A 26403-nucleotide genomic window follows, 5' to 3' on the forward strand; every position below is an offset into this window, starting at 1 on the left:
CTCCATTGGACTCTAGAGGAAATCTCTGTGATCGCCCCTATATTTTCTATGTCTTGAATACATTAATCATTTCCACAGCCCCTCTGGGCAGCCCCTCTCCCAGCACAGCACTCACCCCCACTCCAGGCATGTTCTGCCCCTGGAGGTCTCCTGTGCTCCATGGTGGCTCCATAGCCCCTTCCAGGAGGATGGGCATCTGTCCCAGCTCTGTAATGAGTGGGACTGTCCTCAGCAGATCCCTCCTGAGCACTCACCCTCTCCAGGGGCCTGGGTACAACAAGTGGCAGCTGAATCCGGTCCTCTTTCCCTAACACAGCAACATGGCTGCACAGCCCTCTGGTGTATCAGCCAAGCCTCCCGCATTTGCATCATCACAGAATTTGCTAGGAGTGCACTCTGTTCCTTCTTCCACGTTACTGATGGAGAAGTTGATTGGACCCAGTACTACTCCCTGGGGGGCACAGCTGGCTCCAGGCCCCCAATAGACTCTGTGCAAATGTCTGGGCACAAGTAGGAAAACCTGAGAGAACCTGGGGTCTTTTCCTAGCAACTACTAAAGAAAGGCAGAGTTTCCTCACAGCTCCTGCCCATGCAGAGGTGCTAGAAATCCGAGGCATGTATCATGGCCTTGCAGGCCTACTTCAGTGTCACTGAATCAATTGTCCGAAATGAATTACAGTCACAGTTTACATTGTTAACATCTCCATGTGTCTCAGCTTCCTAGTGAGTGTGGCTCTAACACTAGTGAGCATCTAGTGCTATTTCAGATGGCCAAGGAAGATGCCCACCGGGCCCTGACCAGGCATTCTAGAAAGATGTGAGTATCACATTTGCTCTATCAGAGCAATAGACACTAGCCCGTGCCTGGGACAACCCTCTCTCTTCAGATGTCACCTGGTGTCACCAGGCAATTGACTCCCACCCTGCATCTGATGTGGTTACAGCAGAAGCTTAGATGAGGACCTCCCATGCAGTCTTCGTTGGAGTTCATCCTTCAGCTTGGGAAAGGGGAATCCCACAACCTTTATGTTCGTGGAGTTCTGGGCAGGGAGCTGAATCCCACTGCATGCCAGGGGCTTCTAAACCAGCATGACATGTCCATATTGACAGATTGGAATCAATATCTGAATCATGGTTAGATGAACTCCCTTCTTGTCTCCCTTCTATCTAGGTGTCCTGTCTAGCTAAGAGATGTGTATGAGGGCTTTCAGAGCAGGATATTTCCAACTCTGGCAAATAAGAGGTGGAAAATTTCTGATGAGAGCAATTGCCCTTCTAGCATAAGTCTTCCTTCAGTACTTAGAGATGGAACATCAGGGAGTGTTGAAGTCTATTCTAGTGATAATTTCCCAGAAGTAATGAGCACAAGGGATAGAGAAATTGTTGAATTCAGCTGGGACTCTACTTCTGAGCCCCTGCTCAGAAGCAGCATCTGGAGACAGAAGCAGTTTGTGGCAGCACTGCCCAGAGACAGCCGAGTGCAGGAGCAGCTCCTGTGCCAAGAGCAGCAGGGCTGTGGGCACTGCCTGCTGCTGCGGACAGGGGAGGAGAGAAGGCAGCGAGAGGGGAACGGCAGTGTGGAGCGGGAGGACAGAGCAGAGCTGTTGTGGGAGCAACCTTCACAGCCCTTGACACGGTGAGTCTGGCTGCAGGGCAATGCTGCTGAGGTTCCTGGAGGGCTCTTCTGAACTCAATGCATGTAATTATGGATCGAGATTTTAAAGGTCTCTCTCCTGGAGTATCCAGGGTTTAGCAGGAGGAGGAGATGCTTCAGAGCAGGGATTCCCTGCCACATGCTCACATGGACAGGGCATCCTGCTCCCTTCTCCGAGGGAAGACACAGGGGTGTGAAGCTGCGCTCTGCACCCAGCTCTGCACGGGCTGTGATTGAGAGCAGCATCCCCCAGGCCCAGGGTGCTGTGTGCCCGGGACAGTGACTCTGCAGCCTGCGAGGGGCAGCACTGCCCAGGGTGCTCCCCACAGCGCTGCGAGGAAGCGCTGCGTGGGGAGACAGACACCCGTGAGGGCAGGTTCATTCTGCTGCTAAGAGGCTACTGCAGAGTGAAGTCTGCTCACAGCTCCAGCTCATACACAGGGCACGTGCGAGGGGTACTTTACAGGAGAAGATCAAGAGAAGCGCTGCTTGGAAGCGAAGGAGCTTTCCTTCCTCTCTCTGCTCTTTCAGCCTCCTTAATATTGCAGGGGGAACGAAGGAACAAGTTTTCTCTTTTTGACAGGGAACTGGGAGTCCCAGATCTTCATGCCTAGAGATCAATAGGTCTGTGAGAAGCCTCAGCGAGCTGCTTCATGCCCACCTTAGCCTACAGGTAGCATCCATATCCTCTTTGTGGACTCATAGGACCTCATGTGACCGACTCCTTAGGATCTGCAACTGCAGAGCTGCCCCTGAACATGGCCCAGAGGTTTCTGTAGGGCAGAACTGAGCACACAGAGGGTGATACGATATGGAATCTGTGAGCAATGGCAAGGACAGGACACTGGGATAGAGGAAGGGCTGGTGGCAGGGACAGCTGCAGGCAGCAGAGATGGGCAGGGAAGGGGCAGGAGGTGCAGGGCAGGAGCCTCCTCCTCTGCAGCCAGACCTGCAGCAGAGGAGAGGGGCAGCTCTCCTGCCACAGGTCATTGCCTGCCGCCCCACCAAAGGGCTAAGAGGGACTGCCCTGCGACGTCCCCCTCGGAGAGGTGACATACCCAGACGGTAAAGTGAAAGGTTTCCAAAAGGGCCTCTCTGTCCCTCTCCTTGCCTCCCTTGGCAGCACATTGATGGTGTTGCTCCTTGCTTCCCCTCCCTTCCATGCTTTTCCTGTTCTTGCTCTCAGCTTTCTGCAGCTGGATGTTTTCAGCTGCAGTTCAGACACTGATGCTACAAGTTGTGGAACAGAGGGGTCTGCATGGGAGTGAGGTTTCTCAAGCCCCCTTTTGTCCTGTAGAGCTCCTGGAAATGCAGCCTGTGAGCCTAGGCATTGCACTGACTCTCCCTTAAGGAGAGCCCGTCTTCAGTGCTAACGATCCTTTTGCTGTTTCCCTGTGGTGTCCTGCCAGGCTGCCACCTGCCCTCCAGAAAGGCTCTGCTGTCTCATGGCCATTCTGTGATACCTGAGCAACGTGTGAGGAAGCTGCCGAGATGCTGAGGGTATGGAGGTGATGGTGGGAGGCTGTCCATGAGCAGCTGAAATGAGCCCTGTGTGTCTTTGGCTAGAAGGAGGTTGTGGAGACCTCCCTTAGGTGTGTGGAGAAAGGGTGAGAAATTTGGAGATGGGCACTTTGAAACTGCACAGCTCTGCTCTCAGCAGAGCCTGGTCTCCTTTGAAGGCAGCATAACGAACACGATGATCCTGTAGCTCAAGGAGACATGAGTACAAGACAGAGGGGAAAAAGACTAATAGATTAACAAGATAAACTGCACTAAGATACTCTTACTAAAGTGAGGTAATGGAGGATGGTATTGGACAACTGAATGACTTCTGGGCTTTCATCTTCACAAGTTTATCTTAATTTCTCCATATCTTCTATTCTTTAGACAGTCACACATGACTGGAGAGAGCAAATGTCCAACAGCAGCTCCCTCAACGAGTTCCTCCTCTGGTCATTCTCAGACACACGGGAGCTGCAGCTCTTGCACTTCTCGCTCTTCCTGAGCATTTACCTGGCTGCCCTCCTGGCCAACGGCCTCATCATCACAGCCGTAGCCTGCGACCACCGCCTCCACACCCCCATGTACTTCTTCCTCCTCAACCTCTCCCTCCTCGACCTGGGCTCCATCTCCACCACTGTCCCCAAATCCATGCACAATTCTCTGTGGAACATGAGGCTCATTTCATACTTGGAATGTGTTGGGCAGGTCTTTTTGTTCCTTTTCTTCATATCAGCGGAGTATTATCTCCTCACAGTCATGGCCTACGACCGCTACGTTGCCATCTGCAGACCCCTGCACTACGGGACCTTCCTGGGCAGCAGAGCTTGTGTCAAAATGGCAGCAGCTGCCTGGGCCAGTGGATTCCTCAATGCTCTCCTGCACACTGGGAACACATTGTCCCTACCCCTCTGCCAAGGCAATGTGGTGGAGCAGTTCTTCTGTGAGATCCCCCAGATCCTCAAGCTCTCCTGCTCACACTCCTACCTCAGGGAAGATGGGCTTCTTCTTGTTAGTACCTCTTCAGGCTTTGGGTGTTTCACTTTCATTGTGGTGTCCTACGTGCAGATCTTCAGAGCTGTGCTGAGGATCCCCTCTGAGCAGGGCAGGCACAAATCCTTTTCCATGTGCCTCCCACACCTGGCTGTTGTCTCCTTGTTTGTCATTACTATACTGTTTGCCTACCTGAAGCCCCCCTCCATCTCCTCCCCACTTCTAGATATGGTTGTGTCCATTCTGTACTCGGTGGTGCCTCCAGCCCTGAACCCCCTCATTTACAGCATGAGGAACAAGGAGCTCAAGGAAGCACTGAAGAAACTCATCCAGTGGGTACAAGGTCAGTGGTAACAACTGTTTCATTCACTCACCAGGATATCTGCCATCGAGGCTGTATTTTATACATTTCTTTCTTTTTTACTTCTCTCTTTTACATCCATCTTAAAATAATAAACGATAAAGATACCTAATTTGTCATGTCTGCACAGGAATCTCTCATTTAGCAATTAAACATAGACCATGATAAAGCAGGAAGCCAGGCTTCCCCGTTCACTAGCAGAGAGGGGGGATTCTCTGACCTGCTTCTTTGAGCTCCCTTGGATGTGCCCAGTGCAGGGAGGAGAGTTTCCCTCTGCAGCGTCTTTTCCAGCACTGACACCAAGGAACCTCTGGGGTACAGAGTCACAGTGGGACAAGGGCAGGTGGGGTGAGACCAGGGGTCCAGTGTTGTTTAGGAGATCTCAGCTCTCGTACCTATGGATAGAGTGTGATCTCAAATTTCGCTAATATGAGAGAAATGGCAACCAAGTGTCACCACAGCTTTTCATGATTCCATGCAAACCTCCAACACACAAAACTAAACAAGAGTGAATTGAAGGAAAGTCTGGAGGCAGCCTTCCGTGGCAGTTCCTCTTTCCTGAAGACACATTCCAGGAGGGCAGCAGGACTTTCTCTATTTAGAGCTGTCCTCCTCATTTCCGTGCTGTCCTTCCATGCTTTATTCTGCAGATATGGCCCAGGAACTCTCATAACCTGGTAGAGAGGCTTGTTTTTCCTCATACCTTGGGAGAACAGGCAAGACCAGTCCTTCGGTCCCCTTAAGTCACAGCTCGATTCCAGAATAACATTTCCATAATAAAAGGGGATCTTCCCTATGATGGTCCTGAATCTGGCCTCTCTTTAGGAACTGGAATCAAAAAATATGCCCAAGGGTTTGCAACCACAAATGGTCCTGCTCTTCTGCTTGTGAACTCCATGAGATCCAGGGAATGACCTCAGCATTCCAGAGTGATCTGTTAGCCTCAATCTAGGGTTCATCTCTCAGTGACCACTGCAGATAGGCAATGGTCTCTGCATTGCCTGTGCCAGGCTGCCCCACACGTGACTGTGCTGATGAGAGAACCCCCAGGGGATCTCCAGGCACAGGGTTTGCCTGGCAGTGGGCACTGAATGCAGCTTTAACGAAACAGGGATGACTCACAGTGCAGGGACCAGAAGGTACAGCACTAAACCAGGTGAACATGGGGAAAGGGGGGATCTGCAACCCCCAGAGAGGCACTGGGGACCCAGGAGGCCCAGGGAAGGGGCAGTGGAGGGCGATTCCTGCACCCACAGTGAAACACCACAGCCTGGAGCTAGTGGCCGCTGCTGCCATTGCAATATTGTGGGGGCACTCTGAGTACCGTCAGACCTCAGCCACCAGTAGCAGTGGCCACAAGCGCACACTGATGGCTCATGCTCAATTTGTTGCCAACCACGATTCCCAGGTCCCTTTTTGTGGAGCTGCTCTCCAACAGGTCAACCCCCAACCTGTCCTGGTGCATGCGGTTATTCCTCCCTAGCTTTAAGACCCTGCACTTGCCCGTGTTGAACTTCATGAGGCTCCTCTACCTGCCAATCTCCAGGCTGTCCAGGTCCCTCCTTAAGCCCACAGAGACCTCTGGGCTATCAGCCATTCCTTCCACTTTTCTATCCTCAGAAAACTCGCTGAGGGTGCGCTCTGTCCCTTCAGGTCACCGACTAATAAACTGAACAGGCTTTGACTGACTCCTGATACCAATAGTTGCAGGTCTCCAACTGGGCTCTGCACTACTGATCACAACCCTAAAGCCTAAACCCCAAACCCAGCTGCTCACACGGAGGTGACCTCACAGGTGCAAACCCACCACATCCCTGCTGCTGCCTGTGGCCTTCAGAGACAGCAGCTTCCTCAAAGCCCTTCCCCACACAGGAACCACTGCTGCCCTCTCAGCTCCTCTCACCACAGAGACCCCCCACCCACCGCCCACGCCTGCCTGCCTGCTGCCGGCCAATCAGGCACTCACAAAGACATGACGTCACAGCGCCGTCCCGCCCAGCTCTCTGGCCCTGCCCTCCAGGGCAGCAATGGCCTCCCCAGCCCTTCCCCGCCAGGAGCCCAGCCCGGGCTCAGCAGCTGCTCCGCAGAGATGATCTCAGCAGCGCAGAGCCCCGCAGGGCCCGGCTGCTGCCCAATGAGGCGCTGCGGGAGCGGTGACCTCACAGTCACCAGGCAGAGCCAGCCCTGCTGCTGCCCAATCAGCTCTGCCCGCAGCGGGGACCTCCCAAGCAGCAGCCATGCCCTCTCCCTGCAGCTGGCCTATCAGGGGCTGCGGCAGCAGTGACCTCCTCATGCCCAGCGCAGCCATTGGCTGTGAGGCCCCGCGGGGCTCCTGGCTGTGCTGGGGGCTGTGCGGGGCCGGGGCCGGGGCAGGGAGGGGAGCCCAGCTCGGGGCTGGGGGTGCTGGGGGTGCTGGTGTGGGGGTCTTGGGGGGCTGTGTGAGCTGCTGTGTTGGGCTCAGCCAGCACTGCCCACCCTGGCGTGGGGGAGAAGAGGGGCAGCCAGTGCCAGGGAAACCTGCCCTGGATTCTCTCCTTCTGCCCCCAGCACCCACACAAGGGTTGGAGCTGCCCCACGGGAGCCTTGGGGCTCGGGGAAGCCCCAGCCCCAGGGGTCCTGGATGCCACATTGTCCCCTGAGCAAGGTGGGACCCTCAGGCAGGACTCTTGTGGCAGCCCCCAGCCCTGAGCAGCTGCTGCCACAGCCTGGGATCCACAGGGGTTTTTGCAGTGAGAGTTTCTGTGTGACACCTCGGGAAGGAGCTCCTGAAGCTGGGAGCCTTGTTGGAGAGCAGCAGGATCACTGGGAACAAGAACTGAGGTCCAGGCTGCGTGTGTTGATCCAGCAGTCCCCATCTCACTCATAAGTCCCTATCTCATTTGATTCCATCAGCAGTTTGCGAGATGACCAGCTCCCTTCTCTGCAGCTGATGAAGCTGGTGAACAACAATCCCTGCAGCCTCCCTTCATGCTCTTCTTCATCTCTGCAGCAGATTCCTGGTTACCATCTGACAGAAGAGAACCCCCATCTCCCTGCAAGCCTGTCAGAGATGTGGCTTTCCAAGTCACTGCCAAAGGAAGGGTTTCTTTGGGTTGCTTGTTAAGTCTGTGGCAGTTCATCAGTGATGCTGTAAGCACAGCTCTGCGTGCTGGGGGTCTTTCCCACATGTCCTGTTTAAAGTGACAATTTCTAACATCCACTTTGGACACATTGTGACTCTTCCCAATATTCTGTTCACTCAAAGACCCAGCGGCTGGTTTGCCCTTTAGGGAGGTTAAACCTTGCTCTGTCTTTCTGCAGTCTGCCCCGTTAGCCAAGTCCTTACTGTATGTACGGATTGTATGGACTTAGCATACATTCAAAGAGTGTCATTATTTTCCGTGAAATTGTGCTCTGCTATATTTTTTTGTTTGTTTCCTTGTAACTAAAAGAAGATCCCCCTGTGCCTGATGGCAGCCAGTTGTCTAAGTAAAGCAGGTAAGAATTGGGGCAGGTGAGCTATAACATTGAGTGCAGACTTAGGTGGACTAAGGCTAGCTTTCAACATGAGTGATTTAAATTCCCAAGAGGTTGATGAGGGAAATGGTAGGGCTGGGGAGATGGGGAGGAAGATTGTGCATACAGTGCCTGATCTCTGGGACACTGCTTTCCTACATGTGCTGCCTTTGTTAGGAGTCGCTCTGGATGGCTACGAATTGGACGGTGTGCTGTTACCTTTTCTTTAGAATAATAACAGAAAACTTTAAAAAGATGAAATGCTTGTATATGATTGTTGTCTTCAGCTTTCATGCTACACTCTCAAAACCTCTCCAATTAGCCATGGACACTTGAAGGAAATAGCAGGGAGAGTCCTGGTTTATTAGCGGTTTTGCTTTTTAACGAGCTTCATGCAATACTTGGAGGTGAGTCCATGAATTGCAGCTATTGAAAGGAGATTGAAGAAATCAGTGAAGAAGTCAAAGTCAGAAGGAAACTCTAAAGTTTTGTAGAGCATTAATGGATCCCCCTGAGGCCATTAACTACAACAACTCACCAGGGGCTGATTAAAGGTAAAAAAATATAATCATTGAGAAAATACTCAGGTGGCTCTGATGCTGAATACACCCTTGATGTGTTTTGTCAAGAAACATTGGCCAAGCACAGGCAGAGAAACCCTGGGAAGGGAGATCCTTTCCTCCATGTGTTGCCCATGTCCTCCCTGGCATCAGTATTTGGGTGAGGGTATGCAGTGCTGAGTGCAGGACAAGCACACGACACCTCCCAGGGTGCCCAGAAGGATAAAGGGGGCAAAGAAGTCCTGGTGATTCCTGGTAGGCCTCAGTGACAGACACAACAGCCATAGTCAAGAAGATAAAGACCTCCATTCTGTTGAGGCCTTGGCAGTGCCCTTGGCCATCTCTACTACAGGTCATCCTAGACCTTCTCCTGTGTCCCTGTGAACTATAGACACCCAATCTGCTTCCCCAGCAAGTTCTCACACCAGCTTCTCCTTCCCTTCCTTGATGGCTTTTCCATCCTCAGTGGCTGTTTCTTGAAACATAGAACCATTGGTGGTGACAGACTCACTCTGGGTGCCCTGTAGCACCACTGCTCTACCCTTCAAGTGATATTTCTTCATCCTATTGCCCAATCTGAGCTTCCCAAGCTGTATTTTGGTCCTGTTTCCTCTTTTCATGCTGCTTCCCACTACCAAGGAAATCTCCTGGCAGCCCCACAATGTGGGGACGAGTATAACCTGGTGTGTCACGACAGAGTGGAACATGAGGAACTGAAGTGCCAGGGCCTGAACAACAGGCCCGAGTCAGGGTTGACTTAGAGATGAACACGGCACTGCCTTTGCAGTACACAACACTCGCCTGTAGAATTGCTCATGCCAGCTTGCACGGAGGCTTATTAAACTGTAGCTTTTTTGAGCTCTTGTGCGGCTGTTTTTGACTGTGAAGGGAACCCTCCCATGCGAGGCCTGGGCTCTGACCAGACCGTCATCCCACATGATAGGGAAATTATGCCACATCAGAGGTTACTGATCACAAACAAAATGCAAGTTATCATGATTTGCTGATTTTACTCCATAAAAGATGGACACTCTTGCCACGATTTTGGAGACCCCACGGGTGGATGCACCACGTAAGACCTCCCAGTTGCCAGGAAGGTTCTCGAAATCCTTGCCACAACAGGGACTCCCCAGTGACTGTCAATCTGTATGACAGTAACATATTTTGGCAATTGGTGATGTATCTTTTAATCACTCTTCCCTTTCTCATATAGTAATGGTTAGGTGCGTTACCTTGCCTATTTTGTCTGTTGCTAAACCTGAGTGTGTAATAAGCTGATTTTGTTAAATGTATTATTCTGTACCACCTTAATATTAATAATGAAATAAGACCATTCTTTCCAGTGGTGTCTGGTTCTTTCCATTGCCCCGTGTGCCCCAGGGCTGTGCCGGTGCTCTTCTTTCTCATCGTGCACCTTTGCCTGCGCCAAGCCCCTGGTCCAAATGGCCCTGAGTAGCAAGTGTGCGTTACAAGCAGGATGCAAATTATTGCCTGATGACTTTTAAAAGAAGGGAAAGATGCCTCTTCTCTTGCTGCTCTCCAAGAAAAAGCAGCCCATCCTGAACCAGGCAATGCCTGTAACAAGACCAAGGAAGGTAGAGCAAGGTCCTTCCTTGCGCTCAGCTTCTTTTATTCCCAGTTGTCACTTTGACCATGCAGGTGGCAGGTGAAGTTGTCTGAGGTGGGAAACACAGGAATAACAGCAGAGGAGAAATTGCCACTTGTGCACTTTGAGATGTGATCGTGACACATGCAATGGTGCAGTGTGACAAACAGAGAAGGAGTAAAGGGAAGCAAGCTAACCATCAGGAGGCATGAAAGCAGTGCGAGATGCAGTGCCATAAATGCAGCATTCCAATGTGAGCCCCTTTTTGCATCTATCAGGCGGTGCTCAAAGAGTCTCTGATGTGTGAAGGTCGCTTGCCAAGGGCCAGAGGTACAAGCAGTGTAACTGGAGGGACTGGATTTCTTCCAGTTCATGGAGCTCTGTCAGACGTGGGCACTGAACAGTGCAAGAGAGTCCCCTCAGAGCCCATGGTTTTGTGGGTGTCCAGTTTGCTGAAGTGAGCCCTACTCAGATCCTCCTCCAGCAAGGGAAAGTCTTCCTTTCTCCATTTCTCCATGGCCTCCAGGGCCTAGGATTCCTGAGGGTCACTCTTAGCACTAAAGCCTGCGGCAAAGGTGGCCTTTTCTGTGTCCTCTCTCACCAGGGCTCTTAGCCCATTCAGCAGCAGGCCCGTATTTTCCCTAGTCAGCCTTTTGTTCCTACTGTATTGTTGTATTGTATTTTAAATAATTATTTATTATTATTTTATCAGGAAAGTAAGAGTCGAAATTCAGAAAGAAATAAATGAAGAGCACATGTTTCATGCCAAGTACATGGGAATGACAAGTGACTGCACACAGGACAGTTTTTGGCACGGACATTGTACCCATTGAGGAAGTTTCCTCAGTGCCTCCTTGAGCTCCTTGTTCCTCATGCTGTAGACAAGGGGGTTCAGTGCTGGAGGCACCACTGAGTACCGAATGGCCAGTACAGAGAGATCCAGAGCTGGGAAGGATATGGAGGGGGGAGAGGGGGGAATAAAGTGGCTAAGGGTGACATTTCACTGCCCCTGTGACCGGGGGTAGGAGTCAGACCCAACCAAATGGGTATCACGACCTCTAATCCCTCCGGGGGACTGCAGATGACTGCACAGTCCAGGGCACCTGGACTGCAGAGCATTTCCAAGGGTGCTCGTTCTGTCCAGTTGTGCCTATACATCCTGTCCCTGGTATTTGATAGATGGTGACTCAGAGGGCTCTCCGTTCTCCCTTCTTCCTGACAGTTGAGTCCTCACTGCCTCTCCTGAGACTGTAGAGTCCTCTTTTGCCTGCGAATACCCAGTGATTTACCTCTAAGAAACTCCATCTTCGATGACCTCCTCCTTTATGAGGCTCTACTCACAGTCCATCCCAGGCATATGCTGTCCCAGGAGGATCTCTGTGCTCTCCTGACTCCGCCAGCTTCCCCTCCATGAGAACAGCCATCTGACACTGTGCCTTAATACGTAGGAGAGCTGTGCATGTGTAAATCCATGACCATTCAGCGTCTCCACTATCCTTGGACTCTGATAGGTGAGTTCTCAAACCAGCCCTTGTCTCTAAAAGATCATTACATGATTCTGAGCTCTGTGTTGCTGAACCCATGGAGAATCCTGTGCAGCAGGCCCTTGAGGGGTGCAAGTCCTTGGGCCTATTCTTGACACCAGCTTTGGAGGAAAAGCCCAGCTTTCACACACTGTACTGGTAGAGATTACTTTATTACACAGATACTGTTAGGGAGCCAGTCCAGCATTCAACACAATTTAGGGTATCAGGTGAGATAGAGCAGACACGGTAAAAAGGGGAATGAATACAAGTAGTTGTGTAACAACACGATAACAATTATTATCAATAATAAAAGTCATAATAAAAATAACATCTAGAAACAATGTTCAATCGAGTTATGGGATACAGAAAGAGTCATTTGTGGAGAGATGTGGAAAAATTACCACTGCTTAGAAAGGTCCATGAAATCACTTTCCTAATGGCATCCTTGAGGTCCTTGTTCCTCATGCTGTAGATGAGGGGGTTCAGTGCTGGAGGCACCATCGAGTACAGAACAGCCAGCACCAGATCCAGAGATGGGGAGGAGATGGAGGGGGGCTTCAGGTAGACAAACAGACCAGTGCTGACAACCATACAGACCACGGCCAGGTGTGGGAGGCACATGGAAAAGGCTTTGTGCCGGCCCTGCTCAGAGGGGATCCTCAGCACAGCTCTGAAGATCTGCACGTAGGACACCACAATGAAAACAAAACACCCAAAGACTAAACAGACACTAACAACAAGAAGCCCAACTTCCCTGAGGTAGGAATTTGAGCAGGAGAGCTTGAGGATCTGGGGGATCTCACAGAAGAACTGCTCCACCACATTGCCTTGGCAGAGGGGTAGGGAAAATGTGTTCATGGTGTGCAGGGGGCCATAGAGAAAACCAGTAGCCCAGGCAGCTGCTGCCATTCTGACACAAGCTCTTCTGCCCAGGAGAGTCCCGTAGTGCAGGGGTCTGCAGATGGCAACGTAGCGGTCATAGGCCATGACTGTGAGGAGAGAATACTCAGCTGATATGAAAATAGTAAAACTTAAGACCTGCCCAACACATCCCAAGTAGGAAATGGCTCTGGTGTCCATCAGGGAATTGTGCATGGATTTGGGGATAGTTGTGGAGATTAAGCCAAAGTCAAGGAGGGAGAGGTTGAGGAGGAAGAAGTACATGGGGGTGTGGAGGCGGTGGTCACAGGCTACGGCTGTGATGATGAGGCCGTTGGCCAGGAGGGCAGCCAGGTAGATGGCCAGGAAGAGCAAGAAGTGCAAGAGCTGCAGCTCCCGCGTGTCTGAGAATGGCAGGAGCAGGAATTCTTTGAGGGAGCTGCTGTTGGACCTTTCCTCCCCATACATATGGGGGACTCACCAAGGGAAAAAACAGACAGAGACAAGTTATGAGACACTCTTAAAAGGAAAATAAAGAAATTAATGAAGTTTTCCTATCTTTTTGTCTCATTCCCAGATCTCTGAGGCTCATGCCTTTTCTAATAAGAAAATGTTACTCTAAAAAGAGAGCAGCCCCTGCTGAGAGCAGAGTCTGGCTTCAGAGTGCCCATCTCTGACCTTCTCACCCTTTCTGCATGCACCTGAGGGAGGTCTCCACACTCCCCTTCTACCAAACAACACATAAGACCCTTTTCTGCTGCCCATTTACAGCCTCCCACCATCACTTCCATACTAGCAGTATTTCCATAGGTTCTCCATGGGTCGCTGAGATACCACAGATATGCCATGAGACAGCAGAGCCTTTCTGGAGGGCAGGTGGCAGCCTGCAGAACACCACAGGGTAACAGCCAAACGATTGTCAGGATTTAAGATGGACTTTCCTTAAGGGACAGTCCACTCATTTCCCTGTACTGCATTTCCCGGAGCTCCACAGGACAGAATGGGGCTGTGGAGACCTCATTCCCTTGGAAATCCCTCTTTTCCACTATTTGTAGCTTTGGTGCCTGAACTGCAGCTGAATACTCCCAACCACAGGAAGCAAAGAGCAAGAACAGGAGCAGCATGGACAGGAGAAGAGTTAAGGAGCAACACCATGACCCTGTTGCCAAGGGAGGCAAGGAGAGGGACAGAGAGGCATTCTGGAAAACCTTCACTTTACCCGCAGGGTATGGCACCTTGCAGAGGGGGACATTGCAGCACTGCCCCTCTCAGCCCCTTGGTGGGGAGGCACCAAAGAGATGCCCCTCTCCTCTGCCACAGCTCTGGCTGCAGAGTTCAGCAGAGTCCCATGTCCTGCGGTTCCTTCTCCTTCCCTGCCCATCTCTGCTGCCTGGAGCTGTCCCTGCTGGCAGCAATTTCTCTGTCCCAGTGTCTTGTCCCTGTCACTGCTCAAAGATCCCATGTCACCCTCTGGGTGCTCAGTTCTGCCCTACAGAAACCTCTGGCAATGTCCAGGGTCAGCTCTGTGGTTGCAGGTTGGAATGAGCAGGTCACAGAAAGTCCTAGGATGCTGCAAAGAAGATGCTGATGCTGCCTTTAGACTAAAGTGCGGATGAAGAAGCTCACCAAAATTTCTCACAGACCTTTAAATCTCTCTGAGTGAAGGTTTATGACTCCCAGCTCATTGCCAAAACAGAAAACTTGTTCCTTCATTCTCCCTGTCAAAATGAGGAAAGTGAAAGTGCAGAGACCTGAAGGAAAGCTCCTTCTCCTTCAAGCAGCTCTTGTCTTGCTTTTCCTCTTGAAAAGACCCCTCAGACATGTCCTCGCATGTGCTGGAGCTGTGAGCAGAACCTGAGCCCTGCAGCACCTCTCAAAGGCAGAAAGAACCTGCCCTGTCAGGGATCTCTCTTCTCACCCAAAGCTTCTGCCCACAGCACCACGGGGAGCTCCCTGGAGAGGCTGTGTGCTGACCCTCACGGGTGGCAGAGTCACTGCCCTGGGCAAACAGCACCACGAGGTACAGGGACACTGCTCTGAATCACAGCCCCAGGCAGACCTTGGTGCACTCCCTGCCTTCACAGCCCTACAGCCATGTGTTCAAGTGGCATAGCCAAGAGAAGCATACCCTGATCCTCTGACCATGTGTCAGGGAATCCCTGCCCTGAAGCATCTCCTCCTCCTGCTATGTCCTGTTTACTCCAGGAGAGAGACCATTAAAAATCCTATGAGCCATGGTTTGGCTGGGATGCAGACACCCCCTCCAGGAACCTCAGCAGCATTGCCCTGCAGACAGAGACTCACTGTTTCAAGGGCTGTGAAGATTTCCCCCACAATGAGCTCTGCTCCCGCTCCACACTGCCGTTCCCCTCTCGCTGCCTTCTCTCCTCTGCTGTCCGCAGCAGCAGGCAGTGCCCGCAGCCCTGCTGCTCTTGGCACAGGAGCTGCTCCTGCACTCCGCTGTCTCTGGGCAGTGCTGCCAGGCTGCCACGAGCTGCCTCCGTCCCAGGAGCCTGGCCCCGCTCAGGAGCAGAGGCCCAGCTGAACTCACCAATTTCTCTGTCCCTTGTGCTCCCTCCTCCTGGGGAATGTTCCCTCAAGCAAACTAAAATAATCATCTGTTTTCCTTTTCTCGTGAGTGGAGAGAGGTTCCAACATTGCAGTTTATTTCATCAGAGGATGAGGAGCTATGAAAGTTGTGAATGTCCCACTCTGGAAGAATGATTTTCATCTCTCAACCAGGCAGGAACACCTACATGGGACAAAAACCAACTCACTGAGACGTTGTTCAGGTTTTGATTAGGAGTAATCAATCTGGGCATTACAGAATTCAGACCCCCCAGGCCTGGGTCTGAAGTGATATTCAGATTATTCCTGTAAATTCCACAGACGCCATTGGTGGGATTCCCCTTGCCAAAAACAAAGTGAGCACAACACAGAGGTGTGCATGTGTGCTCTGTCTAAATCCGACTGTAATCACTGGAGATGGAAGAGTCAGTCGCTTACACACAGATATCTGGTGACAGCTGAAGAGACAGATGTGGTCCAAGGCAGATGTGCCACACACAGATGTGGTGTCAGTGTCTGCTTGCTCTGATGCAGGAACTGGGGGACCTGCATCATCCGAGAGGATGAGGTGAGGATCAGGTGGGGAATTGTCTTGGCTATCTGAAATGACCTCCTGGTGCCAAACACAACTGGAGCCCCACTCACTCCAGCTGAGGCATAGGAAGATTCCAGTATTAACCAGCAGCTCTTGTAATTCAGTGCAGACACTTGATTTGATGGCATTGAAAAGTGCTGGAAGAGCCTTGTCAGATGCCTGGGTTGTCCAGCTCAACCATATGTCTCTAGCAGATAGGACCTACAGGGAAACTATCCCCTTTGGAGCATGTGCTGGGCAAGTGCTCCAGAGAATCCTAGGGTTCCATCCTGAACCCAAACAAATGAAATCCAGCACTGTCTGCAGGGAAAGTCCATACTGTCTGCATCCATGTGTGCTGCATAGATGAGAGGCACATCACACCAAGGTATCTTGAGATTCTTTGCTCTCTCAAACCCTTCTTGCTCTCCTCCCATCAATTTCTGCTCACTCCATCATATTATATGAACAGGGACTGGGCTAATGAGGACCTCAGGGTGACTGGATCACAGGCTGTCAAGGTCCATGGACATCTTCAGGGGCGCGTTGTCCTTCCTGGAGATTTGTGCAGGAAGTCTGTCATAGGTCCAGTATAGCCATGGAGTCACCTCAGGCAGAACCCCCTTTCCTGCTGTTTCTCAGTGTCCCAGCTCTGTGTCCTCCTGGCCTCAGACACTGCTGGATTCACTTTCTTAGTAGGAAGCTGCTTCCACCATTGCATTGTTCCTGCTATATATGACGGCATGGCTCTGCTCTGAACTGGGCCATTGCACACCCAGTGTCTTTGCCTCTTGGTAACAGGTTTCTCTGTGACCATTCTGTTCTCTGTGCCACAGCTGCAGCTCTATAGCCCAAATACATGCCAGTGTAGGCAGCCTGAAGTAGAGGCAGGAGCACGTGAAGATGTGCACGCTGTCACAGGCCAGAAATATCATTGGAATGATGTTCAATGGACGATGAGGGAGGATGCCTTTTGTGTGAAGGAGCAGATTGGATGTGTGGAGCTCTTCCTTGGAAGAGGCAAGGTTTGAAGTGAGAGCTTGTGGGTGAGCATCTCAGGAGGGAGCTCTCCTATTTCTCAGCAGTCTAAAAGAAGTCTTTGGATCACTGGCCCTGGTTCTTGTTGGGCGGTCTTTAATCCCCCTATCACAAGCTGGAAAGGCAAACTGCAGGGTGCAAACAGTCTGGGAGGCTTCTGGAGGACATTAAGGAGAAGTTGTTTGCACAGCTGCCAGAAAGGCTGATAAGGACGATGCTTTCTGGTATCTGGACATTTCAAACAAGGACAAACTGATCAGGGATGGGATAGTCAGTGCCTGCCTTGCCTGCTGTGACCATGAGAATCTGGAGTGCCTAATGCTGAGGGGAGTGCAGAAGGACAGTAGCAGAATGGAGACTGGGCTTCAGAAGAGCCAACTTCCTGGCCTATTCAGGGAACTGGTGGGGGATCCCAGGGGAGGCAGCTCTCAAGGACATCAGAGCTCAGGAAAGACAGCAGGTCTTTAAGGACAGACCTGCCAAGCATAAGGATGGGCCATTCCGATACTCACTAAAACGGTCAGATACCTCAGGGCACTCAAACCAGCAGATACCTCTTGGATAAACTGGGATCTCGTTACTTATCTCCAGACTAATAGGGCAATGGAGAGGAGAAAAAAAGGCAGAGGCAAAGGCAGAGGCATTTAGAAATAATGCCCAGCATTATATTACAAGGACAAGTGCAGGGTCCTGCACCTGGGGAGGAATAACCCCAGAAACCAGTATAGATTAGAGGTTGACCTGCTGGAAAGCAGCTCCACAGAGAGGGATTTGGGAATCCTGGTTGACAAGTAGTTAACCATGAGTCAGCAATGTGCCCTTGTGGCCAGGAAGGCCAATGGGATCCTGGCACCTATCATATGAGGAAAGACTAAGCGAGCTGGGCCTGTTTAGTTTGGAGAAGGGAGGACTGAGAGGAGATCTGATCAACATGTAGAAGTAAGTACCTTAGGGGGTGAATGTAGGGAGCATGGGGCCCAACTCTTCTTGGTGGTGGCCAGTGACAGGACAAGGGGTAATGGGTGCAAGCTGAAACACAGGTAGTTCCATCTCTATGTGAGGAAGAACTGTGAGGGTGACAGAGAAGATCATACTCACAGCAGCACAAATTCATGGTGCTAAGTGCTCCATCTCCCTCCTCTTGATTAAGGAGCTGCCTTTCTCCAGGGCTGCAGAGCTCCGCAGGTGTCAGCCCCTCCATGGGGCACCCTCAGCAAACCCTCTCGTCCCTGCCGCTGCTGCTGGGACAGGAGCGGCCTCAGAGCCCGTCCCCAGCCATGGGCCAGCGCTGGCCTCGTAGCTGCTCTGCCAGCAGGGACCTCCCAAGGAACTGCCCAGCCAGGTGCCTCTTGCTGGCCTGCCCGGGACTCAGCAAAGAGCAGAGCTCACGGTCACCCTCACAGACATGGATGGACCTGCTTAATGCCTGGTGCTGCCCAGTCAGGAGCACAGACAATGTGACACCCCTCCCAAGCAGGAGCAGTGCCATGTGCCTGTTGCTGGCCTCCCAGGTGCTTACAAACATTGACTTGACCATCATCTGACTAGATGATCTCCAAACGTCCCTTGCAACCAGTGGAAGGCGCCTTCTCTCACTCAAGCCCCCTTGAAGCTTGCTTATGAGCCAGCAATGTCCTCTTGCTGCCAAGACCAGTGGTCTTCTGGGGTGCAGTAGGAAGACTGTAGCCAGGAGGACAAGGGAAGTGATCCTGCCTCTCTACTAAGTCCTGGGGAGGCTACCCCTTGATCCTGTGTCCAGTTCTAGGCTCCCCACTACAAGAGGGACATGAAGCTACTGGAGAGAGCCCAACATAGGTCCCTCTATGTCTGAAGTTCATCAGGGAGCTGGAGCATCTCTCCTATGAGAAAAAGGTGGGAGAACTGGGCCTGTTTTAGCCTGGAGAAGAGAAGGCTGACGCGGGGGATCTTACCAGGGTGTGCAAATACCTGAAGGGAAGATGCCAAGAGCAGAAGGGGATGAACCAGATTATTTTCAGTGATGACTAGTGATGGCACAAGAGGCAACAGACACAAATTGAAGCACAGCACATTCTGCCTGAATTTGAGGAAAAGCATCTTGACTGTGAAGGTCACAGAGCAGTGGCATGGGTTGCCCAGAAGGGATGTGGAGTCTTCTTCTCTGCAGATATTCCAGACCTGTCTGGACAGGATTCTGTGCATCCTGCTGTAGGTGACACTGCTTGATCAAGGGGTTTGAACTAGATCATCCCCAAAGCTCCTTCCAATCTCAACCATTCTGTGATTCTATAAATGGTTTCCACTGGAATAGATCAGCTTTTTGAGCTGTAGGGATCTGCCTGTCCCTCAGCTTTATTGTGAGTGCTGCTCTAGTAAGATAGAAGGCATCCAGGGTCATTAGAGATGACCAAGGGAATTCCTGACCTGGCCTCCCACTGAAGCTCTATCTCCAGTGATTCCATTAGGACCTTTAGGCCAGGAGCTTGCAAGCAAACCATGTGCATGCTTAGCCTGCTAAGGGGAATCCCACCTGCCATGTATTTGTGGAGTTTGTGAGTTAACTGAATCCTTCTCCAAACCTGGCGCTTCTGAACAGACATGTGGAGTCCCAATAAGCCATCTGAATAAGTCATCTGAATCATATATGCACCATGTATCAACAAGCTCCCTTCTTATCCCTGTCTGGGTGTCCTGCCTAGTTAACAGATGTGAATCAGGACTTCCTGTGGGACATTTCTAACTTTGGTAGATAATCATTATCTGATGAAATAAATTGCAATGTTGGAACCTGTATCCCTGTACTCTTTAGAGAAGGAAAACAGGTTACTCTACATGATGGAACATATCCCAGAGGGAGGAATCCCAAGGGACAGGGCAATTCATGAATTCAGCTGGGCTGCAACTCGTGGCAGCCTGTCAGCACTGCCCAGAGACAGCCGAGTGCAGGAGCAGCTCCTGTGCCAAGAGCAGCAGGGCTGCGGGCACTGCCTGCTGCTGCGGACAGCAGAGGAGAGAAGACAGAGAGGTGAAAGGCAGCGTGGAGTGGGAGGACAGAGCAGAGCTCATGGTGGGAGCAATCTGTGACACGGTAAGTCACCAGCTGCAGGGTAATGCTACTGAGGTTCCTGGAGGGGTCTGCAGCATCCCTCCCAGCTGATGACTTTTCTTTTTTGAGGATTGTTCTCCCTGCTTCTACTTTGCATATGAGGAGATGCTTCAGAACAGAAATTCCCTGTCCCAGCATCACAAGGTCAGGGCATCATGGCTGCTTCTTCTGGAGCTGGTGCAAGACAGTGAGGGCAATGTGGGCACATGGGTTCTTCAGAGCAGTGTCCATGCGTCCCAGGGTGCTGTGTGCCCGGGGCAGTGATTCTGTGAGGATCAGCACTCAGCCTGCCAGGGCGCTGCAGGGAGAAGCTCTGGGTGGGAGGAGAGATCCCCCCCGGGCAGGTTCATTCTCCTGTTGAGAGGCTGCTGTGTGGGGTCAGGGCTGCTCACAGCTCAGCCTCACCCACACAACATATCTGGAAGGGGCTTTTCAAGAGGACACTCTTGGGAAGCTTCTATGAAAGGGAAGGGAATATCCAGAGGCTAGGATTTTGTTTTCTATCTTTGACAAGGCAGCAAATGAATGGGACATTTTAGCTTTAGATGCCTGAAGGAGAGTTCTGCAGTGCTGCTCTGGGGGATCAATAGGTCTGCGAGGACCCCAGAATATTCCTTCAACTGCCTTTTCACCTGTGGGCAGCAGCAATATCCCCTTTGCAGCTCTCCTCATTCTCGTTGTGCTTAGTCTCACTCTGCTCTCAAGGGGAAGGGCTCCAGGGCATTTCTGACCTCCTCTGCACTCAGATTTCCAGAACAGCAGAGCTGCCTCTCTCCTGCCATGTGCCCATTTCCCATTGCAAGGCACAGGGGCTGAGAACCACTGCCCTGGGAGTCCACACTGTCTGGGAGGTGCAACCTGGGGACGGTGCTGCTCTGTCTCTCTGTCCTCCCTTGGCAGCAGTCACAGTGTTTCTCCTCGTTTCCCTGCCTCTCCTTTCTGCTCTTCTCCTGGCAGTCAGCTGGGGCTTCAGCTACAAATTCAGATACTCACCCTGAGGTCCTGCCATGGATGTGTCTGAAGAGGGGCAATGTACCCAGGGTGCTGGGCAGCGTCATTGGAGGGGCTGCAAAGGGGTTGACTCTCCCTTTAGGAGACCCTGTGACTGTCAGGACATGTGACTGTCTCTGTTGTCCTGCTGGGGTTGTGAGGTGCCCTCCGGAAGAGGATTCAGTGCACAGAGTGCTTGCCATGTCAGGAGCAGTGTCCTGTTCTCTCCATCACATATCCACCTTGAACTTAGAGGGAGAGCAGAGTTAAATGAGTGCGAAGAAGAAATTACTGAGTTCAGACGGGGTTGAGAAGGATTTCTATGAAAAATGGAAAGTTTATTTCAGAGAAAATTCTTCTAAGCTATTATTGCCTTTTCTTCCCTACACAGTTTTCCTGAGCCCAACAGAACAGATGTCCAACAGCAGCTCCTTCAACGAGTTCCTCCTGTTGGCATTCTCAGACAGGCGGGAGCTGCAGCTCTTGCACTTCTCGCTCTTCCTGGCCATCTACCTGGCTGCCCTCCTGGCCAACGGCCTCATCATCACAGCCGTAGCCTGTGACCACCGCCTCCACACCCCCATGTACTTCTTCCTCCTCAACCTCTCCCTCCTTGACCTTGGCTGCATCTCCATCACTGTCCCCAAATCCATGGCCAATACTTTCTGGTACACCAGGGCCATTTCCTACTGGGGATGTGCTGCACAACTCTTAACTTTTACTTTTTTCATGTCAGCAGAGTATTCTCTCCTCACAGTCATGGCCTATGACCGCTATGTTGCCATCTGCAGACCCCTGCACTATGGAATCCTCATGGACAAAAGAGCTTGTGTCAAAATGACAGCTGCTGTCTGGACATCTAATTTTCTCTATGCTCTCCTGCACACTGGAAACACATTTTCCATTCCACTGTGCCAAGGCAATGTGGTGGAGCAGTTCTTCTGTGAGATCCCCCAGATCCTCAACCTCTCCTGCTCATACTCCTACCTCAGGAAAGTTGGGCTTCTGGTGGTTAGTATCTCTTTAGGCTTTGGGTGTTTCACTTTCATTGTGGTGTCCTACGTGCAAATCTTCAGAGCTGTGCTAAGGATCCCCTCTGAGCAGGGCCGGCACAAAGCCTTTTCAATGTGCCTCCCGCACCTGGCCGTGGTCTCCCTGTTTGTCAGCACATGTGCATTTGCCTACCTGAAGCCCCCCTCCATCTCCTCCCCCTCTCTGGATCTGGTGCTGGCCGTTCTGTACTCGGTGGTGCCTCCGGCAGTGAACCCGCTCATCTACAGCATGAGGAACAAGGAGCTCAAGGATGCCATTAGGAAAGTGATTTCATGCACCTTTTTAAGCAGTGCTCATTTTTCCACATCTCTCCACAAATGACTCTTTCTGTATCCTGTAACTGGCTTGAGCATTGTTTATTCATGTTATTTTTATTATGACTTTTACTAGTGATAATAATTGTTATTGTGTTCCTACACAACTACTTGTATTCATTCCCCTTTTGATGGGTCTGCGCTGTCTCACCTGATACCCTAAATTGTGTTGAATGCTGGACAAGGAATGGCTCCCTAACAGTGTCTCTGTAATAAAGTAATTTCTATCAGTACAGTGCGTGAAAGCTGGGCTTTTCCTCCAAAGCTGGTGTCAAGAATAGGCCCAAGGACTTGCACCCCTCAAGGCCCTGCTGTACAGGATTCTCCATGGGTTCAGCTACACAGAGCTCAGAATCATGTAATGATCTTTCAGAGACCAAGGCCTGGTTTGGGAATTCCCCTATCAGAGTCCAAGGATAGTGGAGATGCTGAATGGTCATGGATTTACACATGCGTATTAAGGCACAGTGTCAGACGGCTGTTCTCATGGAGGGGAAGCTGACGGTGTCAGGAGAGCACAGAGATCCTCCTGGGACAGCATATGCCTGGGATGGACTGTGAGTAGAGCCTCATAAAGGGAGAGGTCCTCAAAGATGGAGTTTCTTAGAGGTAAAGCACTGGGTCTGACTCCTATCCCCGGGCACAGGGGCAGTCAAATGTCACCCTTAGCCACTTTATCTCTCCCCCAACCCCACCTGCATATCCTTCAGGCTGGGCTGCTTTTTCTTGGAGAGCAGCAAGAGAAGAGGCATCTTTCCCTTCTTTTAAAAGTCATCAGGCAATAATTTGCATCCTGCTTGTAACACACGCTTGCTACTCAGGGCCATAAGGGCAGGGGGCTTGGGGCATGCAAAGGAGCACGATGAGAAAGAAGAGCAGCTGCACAGCTCTGGGGCATACGGGGCGATGGAAAGAAACAGACGCCACTGGAAAGAATGGTCTTATTTCACTATTAATATTAAGGCAGTACAGAATGATACATTTCACAAAATAAGCTTATTACACACTGGTTTTAGCAACAGACAAAATAGGCAAGGTAATGCACTTAACCATTACTATATGAGAAAGGGAATAGTGATTAAAAGATACATCACCAATTGTCTAAATATGCCATCATATGTCATCATCATCCAGATCCACAGTCGCTGGGGAGTCCCTGTTGTGGTGAGGATTTGGAGAACCTTCCTGGCAACTGGGAGGTCTTAGGTGGTGCATCCACCCATGAGGTCTCCAAAACTGTGGCAAGAGTGTCCATCTTTTATAGAGCCAAATCAGCAAATCATGATAACTTGCATTTTGTTTGTGAGCAGTAACATCTGATGTGCCATACTTTCCCTATCATGTGCGATGGGATCTGCTCAGAGCCCAGGCCTCGGATGGGAGGGTTCTCTTCAAGGTCAAAAACAGCCGCATGAGAGCTTAAAAAAGCTACAGTTTAATAAGCCTCCGTGCAAGCTGGCATGAGCAATTCTACAGGCGAGTGTTGTGCACTGCAAAGGCAGTGCCATATTCATCTCTAAGCCAACCCCGACTCGGGCCTGTCGTTCAGGCCTTGGCGCTTAGTTCCTCACGTTCCACTCTGTCGTGATACACAAGCTTCTATTCGTCCCCACATTGTGGGGCTGCCAAGAGATTTCTTTGATAGTGGGAAGCAGCGTGAAAAGAGGAAGCAGGACCAAAATAAAGCTTGGGAAGCTCCGATCGGGCAATAGGATGAAGAAATATCACTTGAAGGGTAGAGCAGTGGTGCTACAGGGCACCCAGAGCGAGTCTTTCACACCTATGGCTTTGTGTTTCAAGAAACAGTCACTGAGGATGAAAAAGCTCTCAGTGAAGGGAAGAAGAAGCTGTTGTGAGAACTTGCTGGGGAAGCAGATTGGATGTCCATAGTCTGCAGGGACACAGGAGCAGGTCTAGGATGACCTGTGGTAGAGATGGCCAAGGGCACTGCCAAGGCCCCAACAGAATGGAGGTCTTTATCCTCTTGACTATGGCTGTTGTGTCTGTCCCCGAGGCCTACCAGGAATCATCAGGATTTCTTTGACCCCTTTATCCTTCTGGGGACCGTGGGAGGTGTCGTGTGTTTGTCCTGCACTCAGCATTGTACACCCTCACCCAAACACTGATGCCAGGAAGAGACATGGGCAACAAATGGAGGAAAGGATCTCCCTTTCCAGGGTTTCTCTGCCTGTGCTCTGCCATTTTCCCTGATAAAACACATCAAGGGTGTATTTGGCATCAGTGTCACATGAGTATTTCCTCTACCTAACTATTACCAGTGATTATATTTTTTAGCTTTAATCAGCCCCTGGTGAGTTGTTGTAGTTAATGGCCTCAGTGGGATCCATTAATGCTCTACAAAACTTTAGGGTTTCCTTCTGACTTTGGCTTCTTCACTGATTTCTCCAATCTCCTTTCAATAGCTGCAATTCATGGACTCACCTCCAAGTACTGCATGGAGCTCATTAAAAAGCAAAAAGCCCTGATAAACCAGGACTCTCCATGCAATTTCCTTCAAGTGTCCATGGCTAATTGGAGAGGCTTTGAGAGTTTAGCATGAAAGCTGAAGACAAAAATAATATACAAGTATTTCATCTTTTTAAAGTTTTCTATTATTATTCTAAAGAACAGGTGACAGCACACCGTCCAATTCATAGCCATCCAGAGTGACTCCTAATGAAGTCAGCACATGTAGGAAAAGCAGTGTTCCAGAGATCAGGCACTGTATGCACAATCTTCCTTGCCATCTCCCCAGACCTGCCATTTCCCTCATTAGCCTCTCGGGAATTTAAATCACTCGTGTTGAAGGCTAGCCTTAGGCCACCTAAGTCTGCACTCAGTGTTTTAGCTCACCTGCCCCCATTCCCACCTGCTTTACTTAGACAACTGGCTGCCAACAGGCACAGGGAGATCTTCTTTTAGTTACAAGGAAACAACAACAACAAAAAAGGAGAGTATAGTTTCATGGAAAATAATGACACTCTTTGAATGTATGCTAAGTCCATACAATCTGTACATATAGTAAGGACTTGGCTAATGGGGCAGACTGCAGAAAGACAGAGCAGGCTTTAATCTCCCTAAAGAGTAAATCAGCCGCTGGGTCTGAATGAACAGAGTATCGGGCGGAGTGACAATGTGTCCAGATAGTGCCCTAAAGGGGATGTTAGAAATTGTAGCTTTAACCAGGATATGTGGGAATGGGAGATGTAGGTAGATGCACAGGAGACAGGGGAGAGAATGGGCCAAGATCCCCGGCATGAAGAGCTGGGCTCACAGCATCACTGATGAGCTGCCACAGACTGAATAAGCAACCCAAAGAAGCCCTTCCTTTGGCAGTGACTTAGAAAGCCACATCTCTGACAGGGTTCCAGGGAGATGGGGGTGTTCTTCCTTAAGATGGTGCCCAGGACTATGCAGAGATGAGGAAGAGCATGAAGGGAGGTTGCAGGGATATTCGCCAGCTTCATCAGCTGCAGAGCAGGGAGCTGGTCATCTCACAAACTGCTGATGGAATCAAATGAGACGGCAACCAATGAGTGAGATGGGGTCTGGTGGATGAACATGCACAGCCTGGACCTCAGTTCTTGTTCCCACTGATCCTGATGCTCTCCACCAAGACTCCCAGCTTCGGGAGCTCCTTCCCGAGGTGTCACACAGAAACTGTCACTGCAAAGACCCCTGTGGATCCTGGGCTGCGGCAGTAGCTGCTCAGGGCTGGAGGCTGCCACAGGAGTCCTGCCTGAGGGTCCCACCTTGCTCAGGGGACAATGTGGCAGCCAGGACTCCTGGGGCTGGGGCTTTCCTGAGCCCCAAGGCTCCCGTGGGGCAGCTCCAACCCTTGTGTGGGTGCTGGGGGCAGAAGGAGAGAATCCAGGGCAGGTTTCCCTGGCACTGGCTGCCCCTCTTCTCCCCCACGCCGGGGTGGGCAGTGCTGGCTGAGCCCAACACAGCAGCTCACACAGCCCCCCAGGCCCCCACACCAGCACCCCCAGCACCCGCAGCCCCGAGCTGGGCTCCCCTCCCTGCCCCGGCCCCGGCCCCGGCCCCGGCCCCGCACAGCCCCCAGCACAGCCAGGAGCCCCGCGGCGCCTCACAGCCAATGGCTGCACTGGGCACGAGGTGGTCACTGCTGCCGCAGCCCCTGATAGGCCAGCTGCAGGGAGAGGGCGTGGCTGCTGCTTGGGAGGTCCCCGCTGCGGGCAGAGCT

General features: G+C 51.3%; 2 protein-coding genes across 2 annotated transcripts; both read left to right on the forward strand.

The window, feature by feature from the left end:
• The first annotated feature begins 3568 nt into the window (after positions 1 to 3568).
• Positions 3569 to 4501, forward strand: LOC148592766 (olfactory receptor 14J1-like). The gene has a single exon (XM_088533909.1). The coding sequence runs from the start codon at positions 3569 to 3571 to the stop codon at positions 4499 to 4501; it is 933 nt and encodes a 310-aa protein (XP_088390035.1).
• Positions 4502 to 21243: 16742 nt separating this feature from the next.
• Positions 21244 to 22203, forward strand: LOC148592767 (olfactory receptor 14C36-like). The gene has a single exon (XM_088533910.1). The coding sequence runs from the start codon at positions 21244 to 21246 to the stop codon at positions 22201 to 22203; it is 960 nt and encodes a 319-aa protein (XP_088390036.1).
• Positions 22204 to 26403: the final 4200 nt, after the last annotated feature.

The sequence above is a fragment of the Tinamus guttatus genome, unplaced genomic scaffold, assembly GCF_059628265.1.
Source record: "Tinamus guttatus ecotype Peru unplaced genomic scaffold, ASM5962826v1 Tinamus_guttatus_pri_ptg000526l, whole genome shotgun sequence".
NCBI lineage: Eukaryota > Metazoa > Chordata > Aves > Tinamiformes > Tinamidae > Tinamus > Tinamus guttatus.